The sequence below is a fragment of the Camellia sinensis genome, chromosome 11 (assembly GCF_055761805.1).
Source record: "Camellia sinensis isolate YWXY chromosome 11, ASM5576180v1, whole genome shotgun sequence".
NCBI classification, from domain to species: domain Eukaryota; kingdom Viridiplantae; phylum Streptophyta; class Magnoliopsida; order Ericales; family Theaceae; genus Camellia; species Camellia sinensis.
Window position 1 is genome coordinate 157,622,922 of NC_138971.1, and position 19,922 is coordinate 157,642,843.

The 19,922-nt window shown below is 34.0% G+C and overlaps 2 protein-coding genes across 10 annotated transcripts; both read left to right on the forward strand.

The window, feature by feature from the left end:
• Positions 1 to 1,257: 1,257 nt before the first annotated feature.
• LOC114283810 (uncharacterized) lies at positions 1,258 to 6,133 on the forward strand. 8 transcript variants are annotated; one of them, XR_003636693.2, is made up of 7 exons: positions 1,293 to 2,246; positions 2,328 to 2,393; positions 2,618 to 2,687; positions 3,617 to 3,659; positions 4,682 to 4,866; positions 5,327 to 5,476; positions 5,563 to 6,133. XR_003636693.2 is itself a non-coding variant. In XM_028226679.2 (3 exons), exons 1-3 carry the CDS (start codon positions 1,584 to 1,586, stop codon positions 2,621 to 2,623), a joined length of 735 nt encoding a protein of 244 aa, XP_028082480.2. In that variant the 5' UTR covers positions 1,258 to 1,583; the 3' UTR covers positions 2,624 to 2,881. The 8 variants fall into 8 exon arrangements, 1 of the variants encoding a protein (XP_028082480.2); XR_014344851.1 differs by having other exon boundaries at positions 5,365 to 5,476; XR_003636692.2 differs by lacking the exon at positions 3,617 to 3,659 and having other exon boundaries at positions 1,281 to 2,246.
• Positions 6,134 to 10,377: 4,244 nt separating this feature from the next.
• LOC114283809 (E3 ubiquitin-protein ligase HOS1-like) lies at positions 10,378 to 19,564 on the forward strand. Of its 2 annotated transcripts, none has more exons than XM_028226678.2 (10): positions 10,378 to 11,516; positions 12,357 to 12,747; positions 13,030 to 13,164; positions 13,277 to 13,452; positions 13,904 to 14,311; positions 14,411 to 14,569; positions 16,024 to 16,521; positions 17,241 to 17,378; positions 18,211 to 18,947; positions 19,105 to 19,564. In XM_028226678.2, the coding sequence occupies exons 1-10, from the start codon at positions 11,322 to 11,324 to the stop codon at positions 19,271 to 19,273; spliced, it is 3,006 nt and encodes a 1,001-aa protein (XP_028082479.2). In that variant the 5' UTR covers positions 10,378 to 11,321; the 3' UTR covers positions 19,274 to 19,564. The 2 variants fall into 2 exon arrangements, with proteins under 2 accessions (XP_028082479.2, XP_082752071.1); XM_082895945.1 differs by having other exon boundaries at positions 17,259 to 17,378.
• Positions 19,565 to 19,922: the final 358 nt, after the last annotated feature.

Below are 19,922 nucleotides of genomic sequence, written 5' to 3' on the forward strand. Positions count from 1 at the left end.
TTTCAAACATTATTGAAATTTGATGAACATTAGATGTTTGAAATCCAATGTTTGTAACATGACTCTGATGTTATTAACATTGTATCTGATGTTATTAACATTGTAATGGGACCTTTCAGTCTATAAGAAAACTTTTAGGACTAAACAGTGCATAAGTTATTAATTTGGGATTTATTGGTGCATCCCCCAAAAGAAAATAGCAATCAACTTATTTGATTTAACTCACAAAAAAAAAAATGTTTTTTTATTATTTAATTTTCGTGTTTTTTTTTTATTTTTACTATTTTTTTAAAATATTTTGGCTATGCTTGGCATAAATTTTTTTAGTTAAAATAGATACAAAAAGACAAAATAGGTTAAAAAGTCAATAAAATAAAATATCACAAGACAAAATAGGTTAAAAAGTTAATAAAATAAAATATCACATTAAAATCATAATCATTTTATTTTTTCTCTTACAAAAATCAAAAAGTCAATCTGAAACGAGATTTTTTAGCCCCCGTCTAAAATAGCCAAAAAGTTAAAAAAGTCAACTCACATCTCAAACGAAGGTTTTATGCAATTTATATATTTTTTTCTTTTTTTATGTTTTAGATATACCTAATGTAGACATAATCAAGAAGTATAATAATTTGTGATTTTTTTAATTCACCAAATACAAAAAATAAAAATAAAAAACCAAAATCAATACATTATCTTATTTTGTTATATTCAATGATTTTTTTTAAAAAAAAAAAACAATTTTGTACAAATTTTATACTTTTTTAAATATATCTAAATATAAATAAAGGTAGAAATAAAAATAAAAAAGTATGTTCATATACAAAAATTTATTGAGAAAAATTAGAAAAATATTATGATAGTGATATTGTTATAAATATAAATCATGTTTATGTATGTTTTGTTTTAAATTGAAAGATCACCATTAAGTTATATTATTGTGTTTGAAAATCCTATATAAAAATTATATTTGTATATTATCACTTAATAAGAATATATTCAGGTAGAATTTAATGATGAAAAGTTGTAAAATGTAGTCCCAACAATAAGAAGAAAATATGGTAGGAAAAAAGGAAAAAATAATAATTTAAAAAATTTTAACATGTAACATTCATGAAATAATTTGTAATTAGATTACAACTTTTAGAGAGAAAAATATAAATTTTCAAATGTGAAAAAAAATCTGTATCAAGCGTGTCAATGTAATTTATCCTTTTTTTTACTGTAAAAAAAGTGCTGAGAAATAGCGTATACGTAGACCGAACTTACTCCCGCTTTCGTATATGTATACAGAGCGAGAGGCAGAGAGACATATCATAATACAACATAAAACCCACCCTCTCCCTTCTCTATCTCTCTCTCTCTCTCTCTCACTCTCTCTCTAAAAAATACACCTGCAGTCTTCGCCATCACCATCTCTGCTTCCTCTCTCTCCATTGCTCTTCCTCTATATACATACATACATACATCTGTATATTGTGTTAGGGTTCGTGTTTTCTCGCTCTAGAAGAAGAGTGAGATTCGTTCGTTTTCTCTCTCTAGAAGTTGATGGAGTAGTCTCTCTCTCTCTCTCTCTCGCTCTAATGGCGACTGCGCCTGTGAAGTCTCAGCCTCTGCACAACTTCTCTCTTCCCTTATTGAAATGGGGCCACAAAAACCAGATGAACTCCAACCACCGGTATCGCAGGCACTCGGAGACTCCGGAGCGCCACCGCTCGCCGCCGTCGGACCAGGACTCCGACGGTGGCGGTGGTTTCAAGAACGAGTGGGAGTTTGAGAATCGGAGGTTTTCGGTCGGATCGCGGAGCGCACAGAAGAACCGGTTCTCATTCGCGTCCTGTTCGTCGCTGAACCAAGAAGCGGTGGTTTTAGTGGATGGAGAGAGAGAGAAGGAAAAGGTCTGCGATGAGGTTGAGGCCGAGGAATCATCGATGGCGAAGCCGTGGAATCTAAGGCCGAGAAAGGCTGTTGCGAAAGCTGCGGTGGAGATCGGAGGGGTTTCGAAGAATGGAGAATTGCAGGAAAGTTTATCTGCAATTCCGGTTGTGCAGCAGACGGAGAATCTTCCGAAATCGATGAGGTTGAGAGGTTTTGTTGAAGGTCATGGCTCGGAGAAGAAGGAGAAGAGGAAGTTCTGGATCGCGCTTTCTCGGGAGGAGATTGAAGAGGATGTGTACGCGATGACTGGGTCGAAACCAGCTCGGAGGCCGAAGAAGAGACCAAAGTCTGTACAAAAATATGTCGATGTGAGAGATTGATCTTTTTTCTCCTCTGTAATATTGTTTTGTTTGATTGGTAGTTGCTTAATGTTTGATGCTTCTTCGCAGAATGTTTTCCCTGGCTTGTATTTGGCGGGGGTTAGTGCTGATGCTTACCGAGTTCATGATGCTTTGGTATGGGTTTCTTCTCTCTCTCTCTCTCTCTCTCTCTCTCTCTCTCTCTCAAACCATACACACAAATACATGTATATATGTAATTTGTGGGTTTGGAATTTGTCTCTTTTATTCTTTGCTCGGATGGGACTGAGAATCTAATCGCGCTGTGTGTGTGTGTGTGTGTGTGTGTGTGTGTGTTTGTCTGGTATGGAGAACTGAAAGTTTGACTATGTAACTTGCAGAGGTAGATGTGATGGCAAACAATTGAAGATTTGAAAGCTTGTTCCTGCTACATTGAGGCCTCAATTGGAGGTATAATGCACTGAATTATGTAAAGAGGAAAGGGGATTATGGAAATATAAAGATATCTAATTTCTTTACTTTTCATTTGTACCGACCATTGCCGATCATGTAGGGGCACATTTTGGTTGATTGCTGTGAGTAGTTTAATATGTAATGGATATTAATATGGATGAATAGAGGGAGTATTGTTGTTTTCGTCTCAATGCTAGGTGTTGACTGTGCTATTTTGGGTGGTCTGTTGTTAGTTTAGAATAGTTCTAATTTGTTGACTAAATTAATAATGTTTGACCGACAGGCTTCCTAACTTTGTTTTGGGGCAGAGCTTATGCACATAATTATTAGTTTGCAAACCAGAAATGAAAATGAGTTTGTGAAATTGTTTCTTAGTGAGGATGGCGCATCAAAAAAGGAAATGTGTAGCTCATTAAATCTAGTGTCTATTATTTTTGCAATGTCATCTATTTCTGCATATCTATTGGGGCCTTCTGATAATTGGAGTGAACAGTTATTGTTCATCAAAAAAAGAAAGTAGTTTATGTCAACTTAACTGAAAATAAAGTAGTTACGATAATCCTAAGTACTTGGGATATATCCTTCTCCAGTTAATATGAACTTTCCATAATTTTCAATATTTTCCATAAACTTCCAATATGCTCTTGGTATGTGTCTTACCTCATTCCTGCGCTATGTTTAAATGATAATCCTGTAATACTTCTACTACCAGCTCATTTCATAGTGTATCAAATGGTTACTGTTAGATGAATTGTAGGAGATAACATTTGTGTTGATTTTCTCCTTGCACAATTAGTTCATATAAATCATAATGAAAGAAGGCACATAATAAAAAAAATTTAGTAAAACTTTTTTTGTGGTCTGTCTCTGTATCTGAGAGCTTCATCCTATCTGGTTAACATGATCCATTGCTGATGCCCCAACAGCAGACATATGTCTCGGGAGAGTATTATATCAAGTCTTCTGAAGGTAGGCCAATTGCTTTAGCCCTTTCCTTGACTTTTTGTGATTTTATTTTATCGAATGACACTTTGAAGGTTGCTATCAGGAAATCTATAAACAATTCTGGAGTGAAAGAATATTGAGAATTCATTCAATTAAAGACACTTAGGCTCCATTTGGATACATAAATTTGAAAGGAGGCAATTTGATGTTCAATTCTATGAAATTGTAAGAAGCTTGATTAATGGATGTATATTATTCGTTCTAAAGTGAAGTATGCATAGAGATTGGAAATATGCATTTTGTTAATATTTTTGTACAAGTAGAATCATTTATGGCAGGATTTCAAATAACCGTATTCACTTGTTTCAAATTCATTAATCTAAAACTCTCAAATCCATTCTTGAAACTCATAACTAAAATATTACATTGAATTAAATGTTATACTCCTTGAATGAGTGACACCAAATTCATTCATTTCAAATCTTTGTATCCAAATGGAGCCTTGTGGTTTTCAACATGTGATTGACCTATCTGACTAGATCTATGGGTTCACTTCAGGTGTGGGATATTGCTATTTGGGATATAACAATTCCTTTCTGGAATTTACCGTCTTTGACATTGACTTGGCTCTCCTAATTGGGTTTAAAATAGCTTAAATTTCTTTGCATGACAAGAATTTCTTAGTGCTGCAAATTTTGGTTGTGGCTGTGAGGATTGATTGTGTTTTCATATCAATACATTAGTCATCAAGGGGATCAGTTATTTCCTTATTTTTGTGCTATCCTTTTCTCATTGAACAGCATTGACTTGTTTGCAGAATTTGTTTGCTTTACTTCTTCTACTGCTTCAGATATTATGTCCCTATAGCAGGTTGAAGGATAAGAATGTTCCGTAGACTTGTATAATAGTGTTTTATGAACTCGTTTGTGAATGAAAAAAAATGCATATTCAAATGGTATTCTGTCATACTGTGCCAATGTGGATTGTGAGATTTATGACAAACTCACACAAAACACTGTTTTCTTTCATGTTGAATTGATGACAAGACTTGATCAAGTCACCAACTAGGTGTGTGTTTGATGTGCATGCACCACATCTGTTCTTACACTTCCAAGTATTTTGTACTCGGCAATGTGGATATATTCTATTGAAAAGAGAGAAGTGCCAACAAAGATACTCAATAGCATGTATTACACAAGGAAAATTCAAGAGGTTGAAGCTCATTTTTTGGGTAATTTCTAGAACCTAATGATTTTAGATTATTTATATAATGCTCATTTCTCTGTTTTTTTGGTAAGTTTCCAGTCTCCTTTATTCTTTGGGTTTGTCCTTTTTTTTTTTGGAGTTATGAAGCATGGTATTGGCCTTTTGGCCAAAGTATTATAACAGTTGCATAAAAGGAATGCTTTCTCTAAGACCTTTATTATTTACCTTTTTTCTTTGTTTAAAGTGTGGAACTAAACAGCTAAGGGATTATGCTCAAGAAATCAAAGCACATCCAACATAGATTTGACAAGTTCCAAGAGAAATAGATAGCATTTTGATGTTACTCTTATTTATAGCATTTTAATGTTTAAATCTAACTGAAACTATTAAGAATTATGATTGTACTCTATTCTTTTACCCATTTTCATATTTTTCTTTAAGTTTCTTACTTTCTGACAAGAATTTCATGTATTTGCATCGGGCAGTAGATCAGAAATCTAAGGCTTTGCCGCACTTTCTACAGTATGTAAATGCTCCCTGTTGTGCTTATAGCCTCAATCGAATGCTCTCAGTGAGGCTTTTAGAAACATGGAAGCCAGATTCTGTACTGAAGGAGAAACCATTTTGATGTCAAGGTAAAAAATTTTACTTGCACTATTATGAATAAATTGACCGTCGCTCCAGTTCCCTCTAATTCATTTTACCCAATTTTTTTTAATAGTTTTTTGGACGTGCAAATTTAAATATCACGGTCTTGGAGGCTTCTGGTGAACTTGTATTTTGGACTCGTGAAAGCATTGTGAGAAAAATGGTGCAATGGTCATCCCATTATATTGCTCTATATGACGTTAGTTTAGACTGGACGCCATTAGGATGCCAACCTCTGCCGTTGTATCTTTATCTCTTGCTTACTAGTGCAGGAAACCATGATGCTCAAACACTTTCTGCAATGTGCATGCAGTACAACGGTTGGCATTGAAATTGGCCTTTCCACACCTCATACAAGGATAAAAAGAAGTGGTGAAGCTGTATGACGTACACATATGAAGTTCTAAATGGTACAATGTCTTCACCAAGAGGTTATTGATATTCATGTTGCGTCTTAAATTTGTTAGTTTTCCATAATTTAGGTGAATTTCTTGTGCACTGCATTCTTTTTCCCTGTTTTTTGACTACTTTTAGTATATAGGTTGCTTGAGAGGACCAGTACAACACTATCACAAAACCATCCTTGTGACATTGAAGGCTTTTCATGTGTTTGTTTAGTGAGCTGATTGAATTTGCTCCAGATATTTTGCTTGCTTGTTATTTGTTTGGCTTGTAGGAAAATGTTTTGGCTCTAAAAAAAAAAAAAGTTGACTCCGTCATGCATACTATTACTAGCAAGCAAAAACGGCTTTTGGTACATAGACTGTGTTTGATTTATAGATTTGAGAAGAGATTTAAAAAGGTTGGTCAAATGTGAATAAGATATATTTACTTTTTATTTTGTTTCACATAATTTTTTTTTTATTTTCTTTTCAAATCTCTCTCCAAACTCATGAACCAAAACACAACTTATATTTCTCAAATCTATATTATTTATTTTGAACTTATTTAATAAATTCATATTTTTTTGTGAAGTTTTGTTTTGAAAACATGATTTTACTAAAAACTTTTGTAGCCGTGTTTTGAAAACATCTTTCAAAGTTGTTTTTTTTTTTTTTTTTTAAATAAAAAAAAACACGCGATTTGAATATAATGAGTTTGAAAAAGTTGAAAATTATTTGAATTTGAAAGAATAAGTTCAAAAAATTTGGAAATATAATAAATAACTCATTGATTATATTTTCGTTCTTTAGTCATTTATTTTATCATGTTATCTTTTGGATTGATGGCGCGGGATGGTATGAGAATCTACTCATTCCTCTCCCAATGATGGCCGACACCACTCTCCTATTGGTTGTTTCGTTCTCCATTTAAAATTTGAATTAAATTAGATGTAAGATTAATTTGAGGGAAAATAACATCACAGCAGAAAAAAAATTACAAATCAGTGTTAAAGTTTAAACACTTTAATAATTAAAATATTATTTTTTTTTCATAAACACTATAATGTTATTTCCCCATAATTATATTTAATTATGTTTACATAAAAGTCTTCACTACATAAAACATGGTTCTGTTTTTGTAAAATAAGATTGGATTGTGAATCTAATTGTTACAATCAAACAAGCTTTATGTGGAGCTTATTGGATTGCTAACTCAACTCAACTCAACTAATTCAAGTTCATCCTATAAGAGGGATTAAAAATGCATTATCAAAAATTATTAGTGATAATTATTGCCAACTTGATTTTTATTAATTTAAACAGTGAGTTACATTTTTATGTTTGTTTTTGTAGATAACGGGATAAGTATTACAACATTAATAATGTGGAACATTGTTAGAGCATCTCCAATGGTAGTATGCATTTTACCTATCTAAATATTACTATAAAGTATACATTTTATTTTGCCTATCAACGATTTCATGTTTCTACCCCAACCATGCTCTTTATTTTAGCTATTCATCCAAATACTATTAACTTTATAGAATGCCACGTCAGCAACAAAGATGGAGGGAAATAATCTTAATGATTAAATACATTTTGCCTAGCCTTGAAGGCTAGCTACATGTAGCTAGTGAATGTGAGCTGAGCCAAAATGCCTGAGCATATGCCTAGTGCATTGGAGTTGAAAAAAGTGAGTCACATTAGGCATTTTGACTAACAAGCATCATATGCCTAGTGGGTTGGAGATGCTCTTATAAGACTACTAAGTAATTTTTTGCCAAAGGTGAGCTGTCACCAATTGCTTGTGATTTATTATTTTTTTTTATTTCAGAGATAAATTATAAATACATAAAATGAAAAACTATATCAAGGTGAACATTTAACTATGAAATAAAAATCTAATCATGAACATACAATCAATGCAAGAATTCCAACAAATGTAGAGAAATTCTGGATAAATACAAAGTAGTCACATTTGCCAAAAGGTCAATTGGTTATTTTTATTTTTCTAAACGGTAATAATGGCTTTTTAATTTATTTATTTTTCCCGTATCAGTTCCTAATAATAATAATAATAAGTAGATAGCTAATGAAAAAGGATCACATCATTCTTTCTTCCACAAAAGACCAGCGTATTCTTGGCCTGCCATTGACCTTTATCTTCCATGGGTTGTAATGTCACTTTCATGCCTCTCTTAATCTAATAAACCAACTTTAATTATGAATAATATGTTCATGCATTTGCTTCAAATAGATTAATGTACAGGATATACTTTGAATTTATTTTTTAAAATGATAACAATCACATCAAATTGAATATTCAATTATTATGTAAAAAAATTTAACAACAAATAAGCACAAATATATGACAAGTTTAAACTCAAAATCTTCATACCATCGGAAAATTGAGTTCACAATTCCAACTAATCGACATGGATATCCATTCTGATAAAATCATTAGTCTAGCTATTGAGATCAACTGGAGTCAGAGCAAATGTTGCTAGTGTGGCCAAATAAAAATCACAGATTGAATAGCTGGAAAAAAAAATGTTCAGTTTATATACTAAGGTGGTATTTGTTTTGTGGGATTGAAAGGTAGGATTAGACTAGTTCATGTAGACTAATAGTCCGTTATTTGATTCAAAATTTTAGCACTGAACTAATAGTCCCAAATCCATTGGACTATTGTGTCCCATATTGTGTCGCGTGAGGGGTGGAACACAAATGAAGGGATAATGGGAGATATGGGATTAGGCGGTGAAATGACCATTTTGACCCTCTACTATTTAATTATGGGTTATATTTAGTAAAATTTAATAAAATTTAAATGTCTCAATTTAAAAATAAAATAATTTTATTTAATTTTTATTGATCGTTTATTTATTTAATTTTTTAAAATAATTTTTTATAGATATTTTATTGATATTTTATTTTAAAATTTTGTTTATATTCTATTTAATTTCATTATTTAAATTTTAATAGTTGTTTTATTTAATTTCATTATTTAATTATTATTATTTTTTAAAATAAATTTATTTAAAATTTTAATTAAAAAATAACATATATTTTTATTGATATTTTATTTATTTAATTTAAAAAAATACATTTATTTAATTGTGTAAAAAATAAAATAAAATAAATTTTTATTTAATCTATTTAAAAATAATTAAAATATTAAAGATATGTTTAATATTACTATTACTTAGTAAATAATTGAAAAGGGTAAAATAGTCATTTGAGCATTTATCATTCTTAATAATATCCCAAACAAACATAGGATTCACATCTTGTTCAACAAATAGTTCTTTCCTGACATCTAATCTCATGACTAAACAAACATGAGATACAAATCCAATTCAACTAAATAGTCCGGGGACAATGTATCCCAGAACTAGCAGTCCGGTGGATTTCAATCATCCTTTATTCAATCTGTCCAAACAAATACACCCTAAGTTCCTCCCAAATATTTATATTGACGCTAAAATTAGAAATTGAAATTGTGATTCTACCTGAGCATGAAAATTTCCATTTTCACTTCCTCATGTTAACAAAGTGGTTCAACAAAATTAAAATAAAAGTAAAAATGGTCTAAGTTGTGTTTGGTCAATTTATTATAATAAAATTATAATTTGAAGTTGTGATTTTAATTCAAATTGTGACTTCAACTGGTAACTTCAAGTTTAAAATAAAATTACAGATTGAATGTATTGTGGTAAATAATTTTAGGGTCTGGCTATGGTCCAGTCTACCATCGGACTGGACCATGTTGTTGGGCCCGTAGGGGCTCACCACGGGTCCCGTTTTGAAAATCTGAACCGTTCAATGTGTAAAATTCTTCGAGTACTATATGCCTATAAAAAATCATGTTGATCGGATATCGATAGCAATGTGATCAAATTAGTTTTTTGTCAACCGTTAATTTATTCATTGTCCATTTTTTTTATACAAACCTGATTTGATCACATAGCTATCGATATCCGATCAACGTGATTTTTCATAAGCATATAGTACTCGAAGAGTTCTACACATTGAACGGTTCAGATTTTCAAAACAGGACCCGTGGTAGCCCCCACGGGCCCAAGAGCACGATCTAGTCTGATGGTGGACTGGACCAAAGCCAAACCCATAATTTTAATATGCAATAAATTTTTCATAGGCATATAGTACTCGAAGAGTTCTACACATTGAACGGTTCAGATTTTTAAAACAGGACCCGTGGTGGCCCCCACGGGCCCAACAGCACGATCCAGTCTGATGGTGAACTGGACCAAAGCCAGACCCATAATTTTAATATGCAATAAATTTTTTATAAATACTTGATTAAAAATACAATATTCAAAAAAAAAAAAAAACACTAACACATTCTCACATCCAATATTCAAATGCATCCCCGTATAAATGAGTTCTCATTCTGTGAAGGACAAGATAGATATGACTCAATGAATTTCACTAATTTAATAATAAAATTTCTAATTTTTTACTATACTTGCATGTTTTTTTTTTTTTTTGAGAAAGTAATTTGCATAGATTTTTTTGGAGTAAATTGCATTTTGTCCTATTTATGTTTGGCCACTTTCTCATTTTGACTCTAATATTGTGTTTGATTGGAGGATTTGAGAAAAGATTTAGAAAGGAAAATAAAAAAGGTAAGTGAAATATGAATAAAATATACTTAAATTTCACCTAATTTCATATACAATAATATTCCGGACCCCCTTTCCCTCCCACCATCTTTAATCTCCCTCTTAATATAATTGGCTAGTTTTTCTTTTTCTTTTTTTTTTCCTTCTCCTCCAATCACTGCCCGCCACGTGTGTATGGGGTGGTGGGGGTGATGATTAGAGGGGATCTCAATCATGACCCTTTCATATATCTTTTCCTTTTTCCTTTTCAAATTCTTTCCTAAATCTCTCAACCAAACACAGCATTAAAGTTTAATTTTTTTTACTTTATCTCTTCATGTTTCAATTTTTATAATTAGATAAAAAATATCACGATAACTGTCACATGATAAAAAAAATATATTATAATATTAACATTTGAGTTTGTGTTAGAGGTATGAATCATATATAACAAAATATTTTTATACTATGTGACTATTAATATATTATTTTTTGTTTAATTTTAAAATATGAAAAGTCAAAATAAAAAAAAAATAAACATTAAAGCACAAAGTGAAAAAAGGATCAAACATAAAAATAAAAAAAAATAGAAAAAAAAAAACCCACAAAAAGGGATAAGGTGTAATTTATACATTTTTTTTATTTTGTACATCACCAACGAACCGAAATAACAATAATAAAAAAAACGGGTTCAATTTTTGCCGACCCATGAAGCTCGTCTTTCAAACCCTCTGCAAACACAGCCTCTCTCTCTCTCTCAATTTCAGGCATCCGAACTCCAATCCTTGGGAGTGTGAGCAATCAGCAAACGGTGGTGTCCTTCAATGAGCTCTAATCTCCATTTCTCATTAGGGCTTCGATATCGTTCTGGCCAGTGGAACACACTTTCTCACTCTCCCTCAGATACGGGAAGGAGATCCGACGCAGCGGCGGCTCTTTCTGGTTCAGCCCCCAACGGCGCCGCTGTAAGGGCTTCTCCTTCCCCTCGGCAACCAAACTACAACGCCCCTCGTGTTCAGGTTTGCATACATATATGTAATCTGTGTGTGTATATATATTTATATTTATGCTTCAAGTTGTCATATCTAACTTGTATGTAAGTGTATAGACTCTGTTGTTTTTATTAGGTTTAACAATGTAATTTAAGTAAATTTGTTTCTGGAAATTTGAATTCATTTTGTGCAGAATTTGAGTATTGAAGTGATTTTGTTGTGAATCCTGCAATAAATATTTACAAACAGTATATTTATCGAATCATTTTTAAAAATTATATATAACATAGAAAATATTCGAAACCACTCACCCCTTATGAGCTTAGTGGCTCAAGATTTTTGAAGGCTTTAGGCCAAACATCAAAATGGGGCCTTATCTCACTAGGCTTTTGAAAACTCGGGGGCTTCGGTGGTAAGAATTTGTTGAGATTTTCTTGATTGGCCTTAGGTGTCTGATTATGTGGTCTAGTGGTTGAGCTATCTCTGTGAGCTCCGGCCATTGAATGTGTGATTGGTTTGAGTAGAATTCAGGGTATAAAGATCAAAATAACTTTATTATGAGGCCTGAAAAGTGAAATTGAGTATATGTTGAAGAGACTTAATTGCCAGTAGTTATTGATCAGGCTTTTGTGTGAATTTTTTTTTGACATTGTGCATTGACTGGAATTTTGGATTATTTTCTTTGATCAGATCAATGGTCAGTTAAAGGTCACCTTCTTTAGGTACATTCTAAGTTGAGAAATTGCATAGGACGATCCACTTTCTTTATATTTCATGTTCTCACAAGATACAGACTCTGTTATTTAGATTGTTGAGCACTTGCCCATTGTATTGTGAATCATTTTCTGCTCCTTGTTTCAATTTCAGGAAGCATTGGAACACTTGGCATCTATTGATCTAATTGAATTGTGCAATGAAGCAAAAGTTGAGTGTTGTCGGGCAACTAGAGACTTGAGAAGCTGTGGACGCTATGTAGAAAGTGTATTGAACTCATGTGGACATGCCTCCTTGTGTACAGAGTGTTGTCAGCGGTGTGATAGTTGCCCAATTTGTAGAATTCCAATACCAAAGAATGGCAATGTACTTCGCCTTCGCCTTTACTATGAGTGCATAGAGGCTGGTCTTATCTCCAAAAAATGTGATGACAGATTACAAGAAAAAGAATATGGGGAGAAGCAGATAGCTGCTGATATTGAACGGCTTTATTCTTTTTTTGATGTTGCCATAGAAAACAACTTGGTTTCTCTGATTTGCCACTGTATCCATACATGGTTTCTTTATTAATTTTTTTTTTGATAAATTAAATGGTGGCGTGTATTGCCTTTTCTTGTTTAAAATGATCTCACACCCATAATGCCATGGGCATTTTCCAGCAAGGAAAAGTATTACCAAAAACAAATATTTTGCTAATATGGAAGGAATATGGGTGTATTGAAATATGAACAGAAAGAGGGATAATTTCAGATTATCTCTCTTTGCATTTGTTATTACATTTTCTTTATATTGAGATTTCAGTTTTCTTTAACAGAAGGACCAACAGATGTTACAGATGTTTGTCTGGATGAAAGTGCTGTGTCTAGTGATCCTGTCATTGCTTTCTTGTTGGATGAAGTGGTTGCCAAGGATTGGTGCAAGCGGAGATTCAAAAATATTCTTACAGAACTTCAAGGATTATGTATCCTTGGACATACTAAACATTTTGTATGTGAAGCCAGTTGCCTTTATTTATTTATATAATTTTGTCCCTTTACCATAATTTGGGTTGTAGTCCTTAACGCATCTAATAGATGATCTCTCAGTAGAAAACATGAAAATGAGTTTAAGCTCACTTCTCAAGTTTTCAGTTAAGCTGTCTGGCATATCCAATCTTCTGGAAGTTTTGGATTCGTCTTTTAAGGGTACTCTTTCAGCACAGATTCATGATCTTTACCACCTTCACGAAAGCATATTAAAGACAAAGCAAGTATGATTGCTAAAATTCTTGGTTATTTAAATATCTACTTTCTATATGCTAAGATGTTTAAATGTGTTTAAATATCTTCATTACTTTGTTAGGTAACCGTAAAAAGAATGTAATGTCATGTAATAGTAGTCAGATATGCATGAAACTATAAGACCAATGATATTTGGAGTTTAAGCTAATAAAGTTGTTTCCTGCTTGGGTTTATTGAGTTCTCTTGATATTTTCATTGACAGGGTTACTACCTTGTTTCATTGATGTGTGTGCACATGCTTGCCTCTGCATGTTTAGTTTGTTTGTATTGGTTGGCAATGGTTTTTATTAGGATCTTCTTTCGCTGCTTAGTTTGGTTATTGTTCAGAGGTTTTCAGGTTTAAAGTTCTACACAAGAACAATGCTTTGATTTGGTTAGATCATTGTTAATCTATTATCTGACATTGTTTTGGGTTTCCAGCATATGGAGATCATGATATGGTCCATAAGGCATCACTTTCTTGAGAATGTTGGGTCTCAATATACGAATTTTACATCATGGCGTTCTTCTATCCGTGAAAGGAAATCAGCTGCAATTAAGCGTTCATGGCCTGATTCAGTAAATCACTCTGCAGAATCTGCTAGAACAAATGGTTCCACACTCTTTATTGAAGATGCACTGTTGAATATTGAGATAGAACAGGGATATACACATGAAATAGGAGAGGAATTAGAAATTGCATCTTTGCAGAAGGCTGGAAGCTCATTGTTTTTCAGGTCTAAGATAGAGGGGATGGCGGGGTGCTACCCATTTGAAAATCTGCGAGCTGCTGCTGACATACTCTTTTTGCATGGGAGTTCTGATTTGGTGATTGCAAAACAAGCAATAGTATCCTTTCCCATTGTATTGTTTTGCTGCTTCTGCTGATAGGACATATTTACAGTTATTAATATAGTCTTTTCTTCTTTTTCCTTAATTTTATCTCAGTTTCTCTATTACCTGTTCGATCGGCACTGGACAAGGCCAGAAGAGGAATGGAGACACATTATAGATGACTTTGCAGCTACATTTAATATTACGAGGCATTCCTTACTGGAGTCTTTTACCTTTTATCTTCTGGATGACCATACTGATGACGCTCTGCAGGTAACTTATCATATTTTCTTTAGACCTTTGTTGGGTATGAACGCAGGCTTTTGCTTTCTGCTGACTAGGTATACTTTTAAGCCTATCAATCTTAGGATGTTTTCTCAAAATTTATTCTGTTTATTTAACCCCAAGTGGTTGGCCTGGTGGCAAGGCCTTAGGTCTTGGAGGTGTGATCCCTCCAATATACAAGGATCAAAACCTTTTAGGTAATAACAATTCCTTGGGGCCATTGGATTGGGGGAAAACCCTTGAGTTAACCATGGTACACTTGCGGAAAACTCCTTGCCGAGAGCTTGTGCAACCCTAAGGATTAGTCAGGCTTTGAGCCGGACACTCTAGTGCCAATAAAAAAAAAACTTTATTCTGTTTACTTATGTTTTATACTTCTCTTAATTTGAAATATTATTATAGTAGTAGCAAAATGCTTTAGTACACAGAGAAGGTTGGAATATAGGTGTAGTGGTGAGTGTTTCTTGCACTATTATCTGTTTTGTAGTTTTAAACAAGTCCTTGATGACTTAAATGTGGCCAATTAATCGTACATTGGAATTAATGCTCACAAATAACATGTTGAAGCAGAAACAAGAAGGTTGATTAATCTGGCTAACATCAAAGTTTACCTGAAATATTTGAAGTTGGTTTTTATAATCATATTTCTCCTTGGCAAGGATATGTTATCTGTCTTTTCAGAGTCATGGCCCCTCTTACAAATGAAATATTTTTGTGGTAGGCCTTATTTTTACATGAAGTTATGTGGCTGAAATAGCAATATTTGTGTTCTCTATTTGTTTACTAAATCTTCCTAATTTTCCCTAGTGAGTGCTCATCTATCGTAGATGTCAAATCTGTTGAGCTTTCATTATCTTTATTGGTGAGGGGAAGCATATTTGATAGGATCGTGAGGACATAATGTAGGTAAATTTTACCCCAGCTTTGTTTTAGTTTGGGATATTTTAGGGCTGGAATGAACCATGTCTGCAGAGGGGTTGTTGACAAGGCTTATGGATTTGAGAACTCTGTTAGAATATTTTATCTCGTGTTGCAATAGGGTTTTGTAATATAAATGTTACTCTACGTTTTGAACGTCGTTTACTGGGCATTTCTTCTTTTCCTTGGTAGGAAAGCTTGTTCGTTGTCCAATCTTTACATTCAAATGTTTCTCACCATGTGATATTTCTTGCCTATAGCATACTACCTGGATTGATGCTTCAATATCTCCAAATTGTGGTCGGGAATGATGGTATGGATGGATATATTTAGACCAAATTCATGTGTCATTTCTGTATCTAGACTGAGATGCGATATGGCTATTATAACCTGACTAGTCCTTGATATCATGCTGGTGGTAACCAGGTAGACTGCCTTTTGATCCTGGCAGAGTTATCCAAATTATGCTCGAGTTTTGACAACGTTGTGTATGCTTATGGTTCTTCACATGTTTTGTCACATAGGAAGCTTGTCGCCTTCTTCCAGAAATCTCAGGCCCAACAGCTCATCCTAAGGTTGCACAAGTTCTGTTAGAAAGGAAAAATCCCGATGCCGCTCTTATGGTTCTAAGGTGGTGTGGGCGTGATGGTGGAGCACGGGTGGTTTCACTTGGTGAGGCTGTCACTGCAGTTCGAGTGAGAGTGGAGTGTGGACTTTTGACCGAAGCATTTATGTACCAGAGAATGCTCTGTATGAAGGTTAAGGAAAAGAAGTTGAAGTATGGATCATCTCAGCGCTCCTCAGATAACTTAAAAGGTGAGTGCAGGACTTGGGTGGACTGGGTGGAGGCACTGGTGACTGAAATTTGTTTTCTTTGTATCTGGAGAAACTTGGTTGACCAAATGTTAGAATTCCCTTGGAATTCAGTTGAAGAGAAATATCTCCACAAGTGCCTCTTGGATTTTGCTGTTGATGACCCCTCAACAACAATTGGAAGTCTTCTCGTGGTTTTCTATCTGCAGGTAACTTCTAAATTTGTTCAAAGTCGAAAACATTGTTATTTCCTCTTTATGATTTGTATGACTTTGAAGTTGTGTTACCAACTTCAGTATCTAATAACATGGTTAACTAACATGACAACCAACTAGAATATTGTCTTTTATAGGCAATGCTGTAGCACAAGCAAAAAATGTGTAAGCAGGATTAAGATGTATGGATAGGAGTAACCAGGTCTGCAGTAGAAAGAAGCTAGGGTTAATTGAGAACTTGGAGATGAGCAAAGAACACCAATGGCGAAATTGAGGAGAATGAACTTTTGTGCTTGTACTCAGCCTTAGAGTGAGCTGAAGATGAATGGTTTGGATTTTGGAAGGCTTGTATGATAAAGCATGATTTGTGTTTCATCCCAAAATAGTGTGGATAATGCTCCATGGAGAAAAACAAAACACTTGGTTATTTTTTCCTATCTATTGGTGTCAATGTTGAGGTGTCCAGTAAATATCCTGCTGTCTAATGTTAGACATATCTTCATGTGGTAGGTCCTTGTAAAGGGTCTTATGCTTGTGTTCTACATTGATTTCTTGACACAATGTGATATATTATGTTTAGTATGTGTCAGATTAATTTTTTTTTATAAACTTTGTCATTTGAACAAAATTCCATGACCGGTATGCCTACAACTTAGTTCACTAACTTGTCTTTTTTGTTTTGTTTTTGGTTTTTTTTGTTCTAACGATTTTAGCGCTACCGATTTGTTGAGGCATACCAAGTTGATCGTAAACTTCAGAGTGTGGAGCAAGACTTTATATCAAAGAATTCTGTTAGTGAAATAGTCATATGTAGAATGAGATCAGCAAGTCACTGGAGAGCAGGATTGGTTGTAAGTATTTTAAATTGCTGATGCTTTTCTTTTTGAAAATTCATTTTATGAAATTCATATTTTGCCTTAGCTTCAAATGGCTCATGAAGAGCAGCATGCTACTCAACCTTGATATCTGTCGGAAATAGAAACAATCTACACTCTGTAGTCTGTTTGGAGACTGCATGATTGATTTGTATTCTAAGTTCGACTCTCCATGTCAACTTTCACCCTTCCACTCATATTTCAACTTAGCCCCCCCCCCCCCAAAAAAAAAATTTATGAGTTGGTTGAGTGAAATCACCTTGTGCAGGATTCAAAGGTCATAAACAAGATTTGCATGTTTGATGAACTTTAACTTTGTATGCTTTCTCTTTATGAGTAAGGTGTTTGTATCTAAATATGTGAAAATTAAAGTATGAAGTGGCCCATTTAAGCTAAAAATCAACTAGGTATATCCCCATGTAACAAACTAAATACATCTTTTGCTAGGTTCTCTTCTCTCCAATACACAATGTATTGAGGTGGGTGGTAACTGTCTGGCAATGGAGGGTGCTTTTATGAAACAGGCTTTTCTAATAGAGTTTTGCATTTGTTGGTATCTTCTTTTTTTTTTGGTTGGAAGGCTATTCTATGCAATGTGTTTCTTGCAGCCCCATTACTCCTCCAACTGTACGCCAACAAAATCATTACCTTCTGATGAACTGACTCAAAAAGTGCAGAGACGAACTATTTAAGAGAGAAGAAAATATACATTATGCCTCTTAGTGCTGCTTAACATTTATAATAACAAATACTATTTTGGAGTGGCAAAAGAAAAAGTGGGATGCTTATACTGACGTGCTTTTAACAGGAAAAGAGCATAGAGTTGCTGCCAGAATTTCAGCAAGAAGAAGTGAAGTTGGGAAAATTGCTTGAGATTGCTGTTTCTACCATTAATGATCTGGAAACTCCTGCAAGGTGTGATCTTGCTAAGGTACAAGAACCAAATTTGACAAGTTTATTGGTTCCCACCTCCATTGATTCTTTCCATGTTCTTCGGATGGACAAAACAGTCACTTCCTCAAAACCTTCAGTTCTCGATACTCCATCAAAACTAGGTGGATATGCTAATAGTTCAAAATTTGAAATTGGGAACCATGGCTCTCCCTCCATTCTGCAAGGTAGTTTCTCTAACAATGCGGAAAGAGTCCCAAAGCCTCAAAGTGGTGTCAGCAAGATGTTCAAATTCGAAGACATTAGGACTCCTGGTATTCATCGTGTTCGTCCAATCATTGCAACCCCATTCAAAGAGTTCAACAAAAGTTCATCAAGAGTGCCTCAGGATAGCAGCTTCCAAGATTATCGATTTGATCAAGTTTCTCCACAGATGGAAGGAAATGGGGTCACTCACAGACTTCAAAATTCCAGGCCATATTCCCTCAGGGTTGGAGCTGATCCAGTAATTTCACCCAGCAGCAATGGTTTCTTAACAAAAGAACCAGCTAGAGATCCTTACCTAAACACGTCTGGTAAACAGGCTCCATCAGATGGACCTCACAGACTTTGGAAGGTGGTCCCGTCAGATGATCCAATGGATATCTCTTGGAGGTAAAACCTTTCTGCCTCTCTTCTTCCCAACCTTTCATAGTGATTTTTATTTTTCATTGTCTGGTTATGCAGTTTAATGCCTACAAATGGGAGTTTGGTATTGTTCTGTTGCTAGTAACTTAAATTTCAATTTGTATGTTGTACTTATTCGTTTTAGCCATGGAGAGAAAGGTACTTTTGGGTATGGAAATGTAAATGGCAGACCAAGATGGAGGTCTGATGACAGCGGTGAAGACGAAGAACTGCAGAGCCCAGATAGGCTCACAGGACCGGCTTCTTATACAACACCTATGAGGGGATTAAGAAGCAGATTAGCCAGAAGATGATGACTACTTGTACATCTTGTAATCTTAACAAAAAGAGACATGGCCTTCCATGATACTTTGGTTGGATCAGAAACAGGAGACTAACAGACAGGAAAGCAGTGGAACTGTGGAGGCTCAACTATTTGGTGTGATGTCCTGCTCTCAGTTTTTTCCTGGTTGAGGCTGCATCGTATTATATATTTTCCCGGTTTAATGGCTTGTTTGGTGCAAACTTAGGGAGCTATTTATATTTTTTATTTTTTATTTTTTAATATGTAGTTTTTAGAAATCTATGCCAAAATATTTGTTACAGTTTTTGCTTGTTTGTGAAGTTGGTGGAGGTGATGGTGTTTTTCAAGGGGGAAGGGTGATTGGGGGGCAGCCGTGCCCATTGTGTTGGTTCCAGTGAGGAATAAAAATATAAAAAAAAATGAAGAAAAAAGGGAAGGAAAAAAAGAAGAGAGTAAAAGGATGAAAAAGATGAGGGGTAGCAAAGTTATCTTTAATATTGACACTGTTACAAGTTATCAAGGAATTTAATCTTTAATATTGACACTGTTACATGTCAAATTCTGATAGTAGATGGAAGAATTTATAAAATTGCAAGAGATGTATTTATAATTTTTTTAATCAAGCTTGGGATTTTGCCCTAGCTAAATTTTGGCTTACC

Bases quoted from the DNA above. Each gene is read 5' to 3' on its own strand.
- LOC114283810 (XM_028226679.2), top strand. From the start codon at position 1,584: ATGGCGACTGCGCCTGTGAAGTCTCAGCCTCTGCACAACTTCTCTCTT. The intron at 2,247-2,327 runs GTGAGAGATTGA...GCTTCTTCGCAG, and splicing joins CTGTACAAAAATATGTCGAT to AATGTTTTCCCTGGCTTGTA.
- LOC114283809 (XM_028226678.2), top strand. From the start codon at position 11,322: ATGAGCTCTAATCTCCATTTCTCATTAGGGCTTCGATATCGTTCTGGC. The intron at 13,165-13,276 runs GTATCCTTGGAC...CGCATCTAATAG, and splicing joins TACAGAACTTCAAGGATTAT to ATGATCTCTCAGTAGAAAAC. The intron at 14,312-14,410 runs GTATCCTTTCCC...ATTTTATCTCAG, and splicing joins TGATTGCAAAACAAGCAATA to TTTCTCTATTACCTGTTCGA.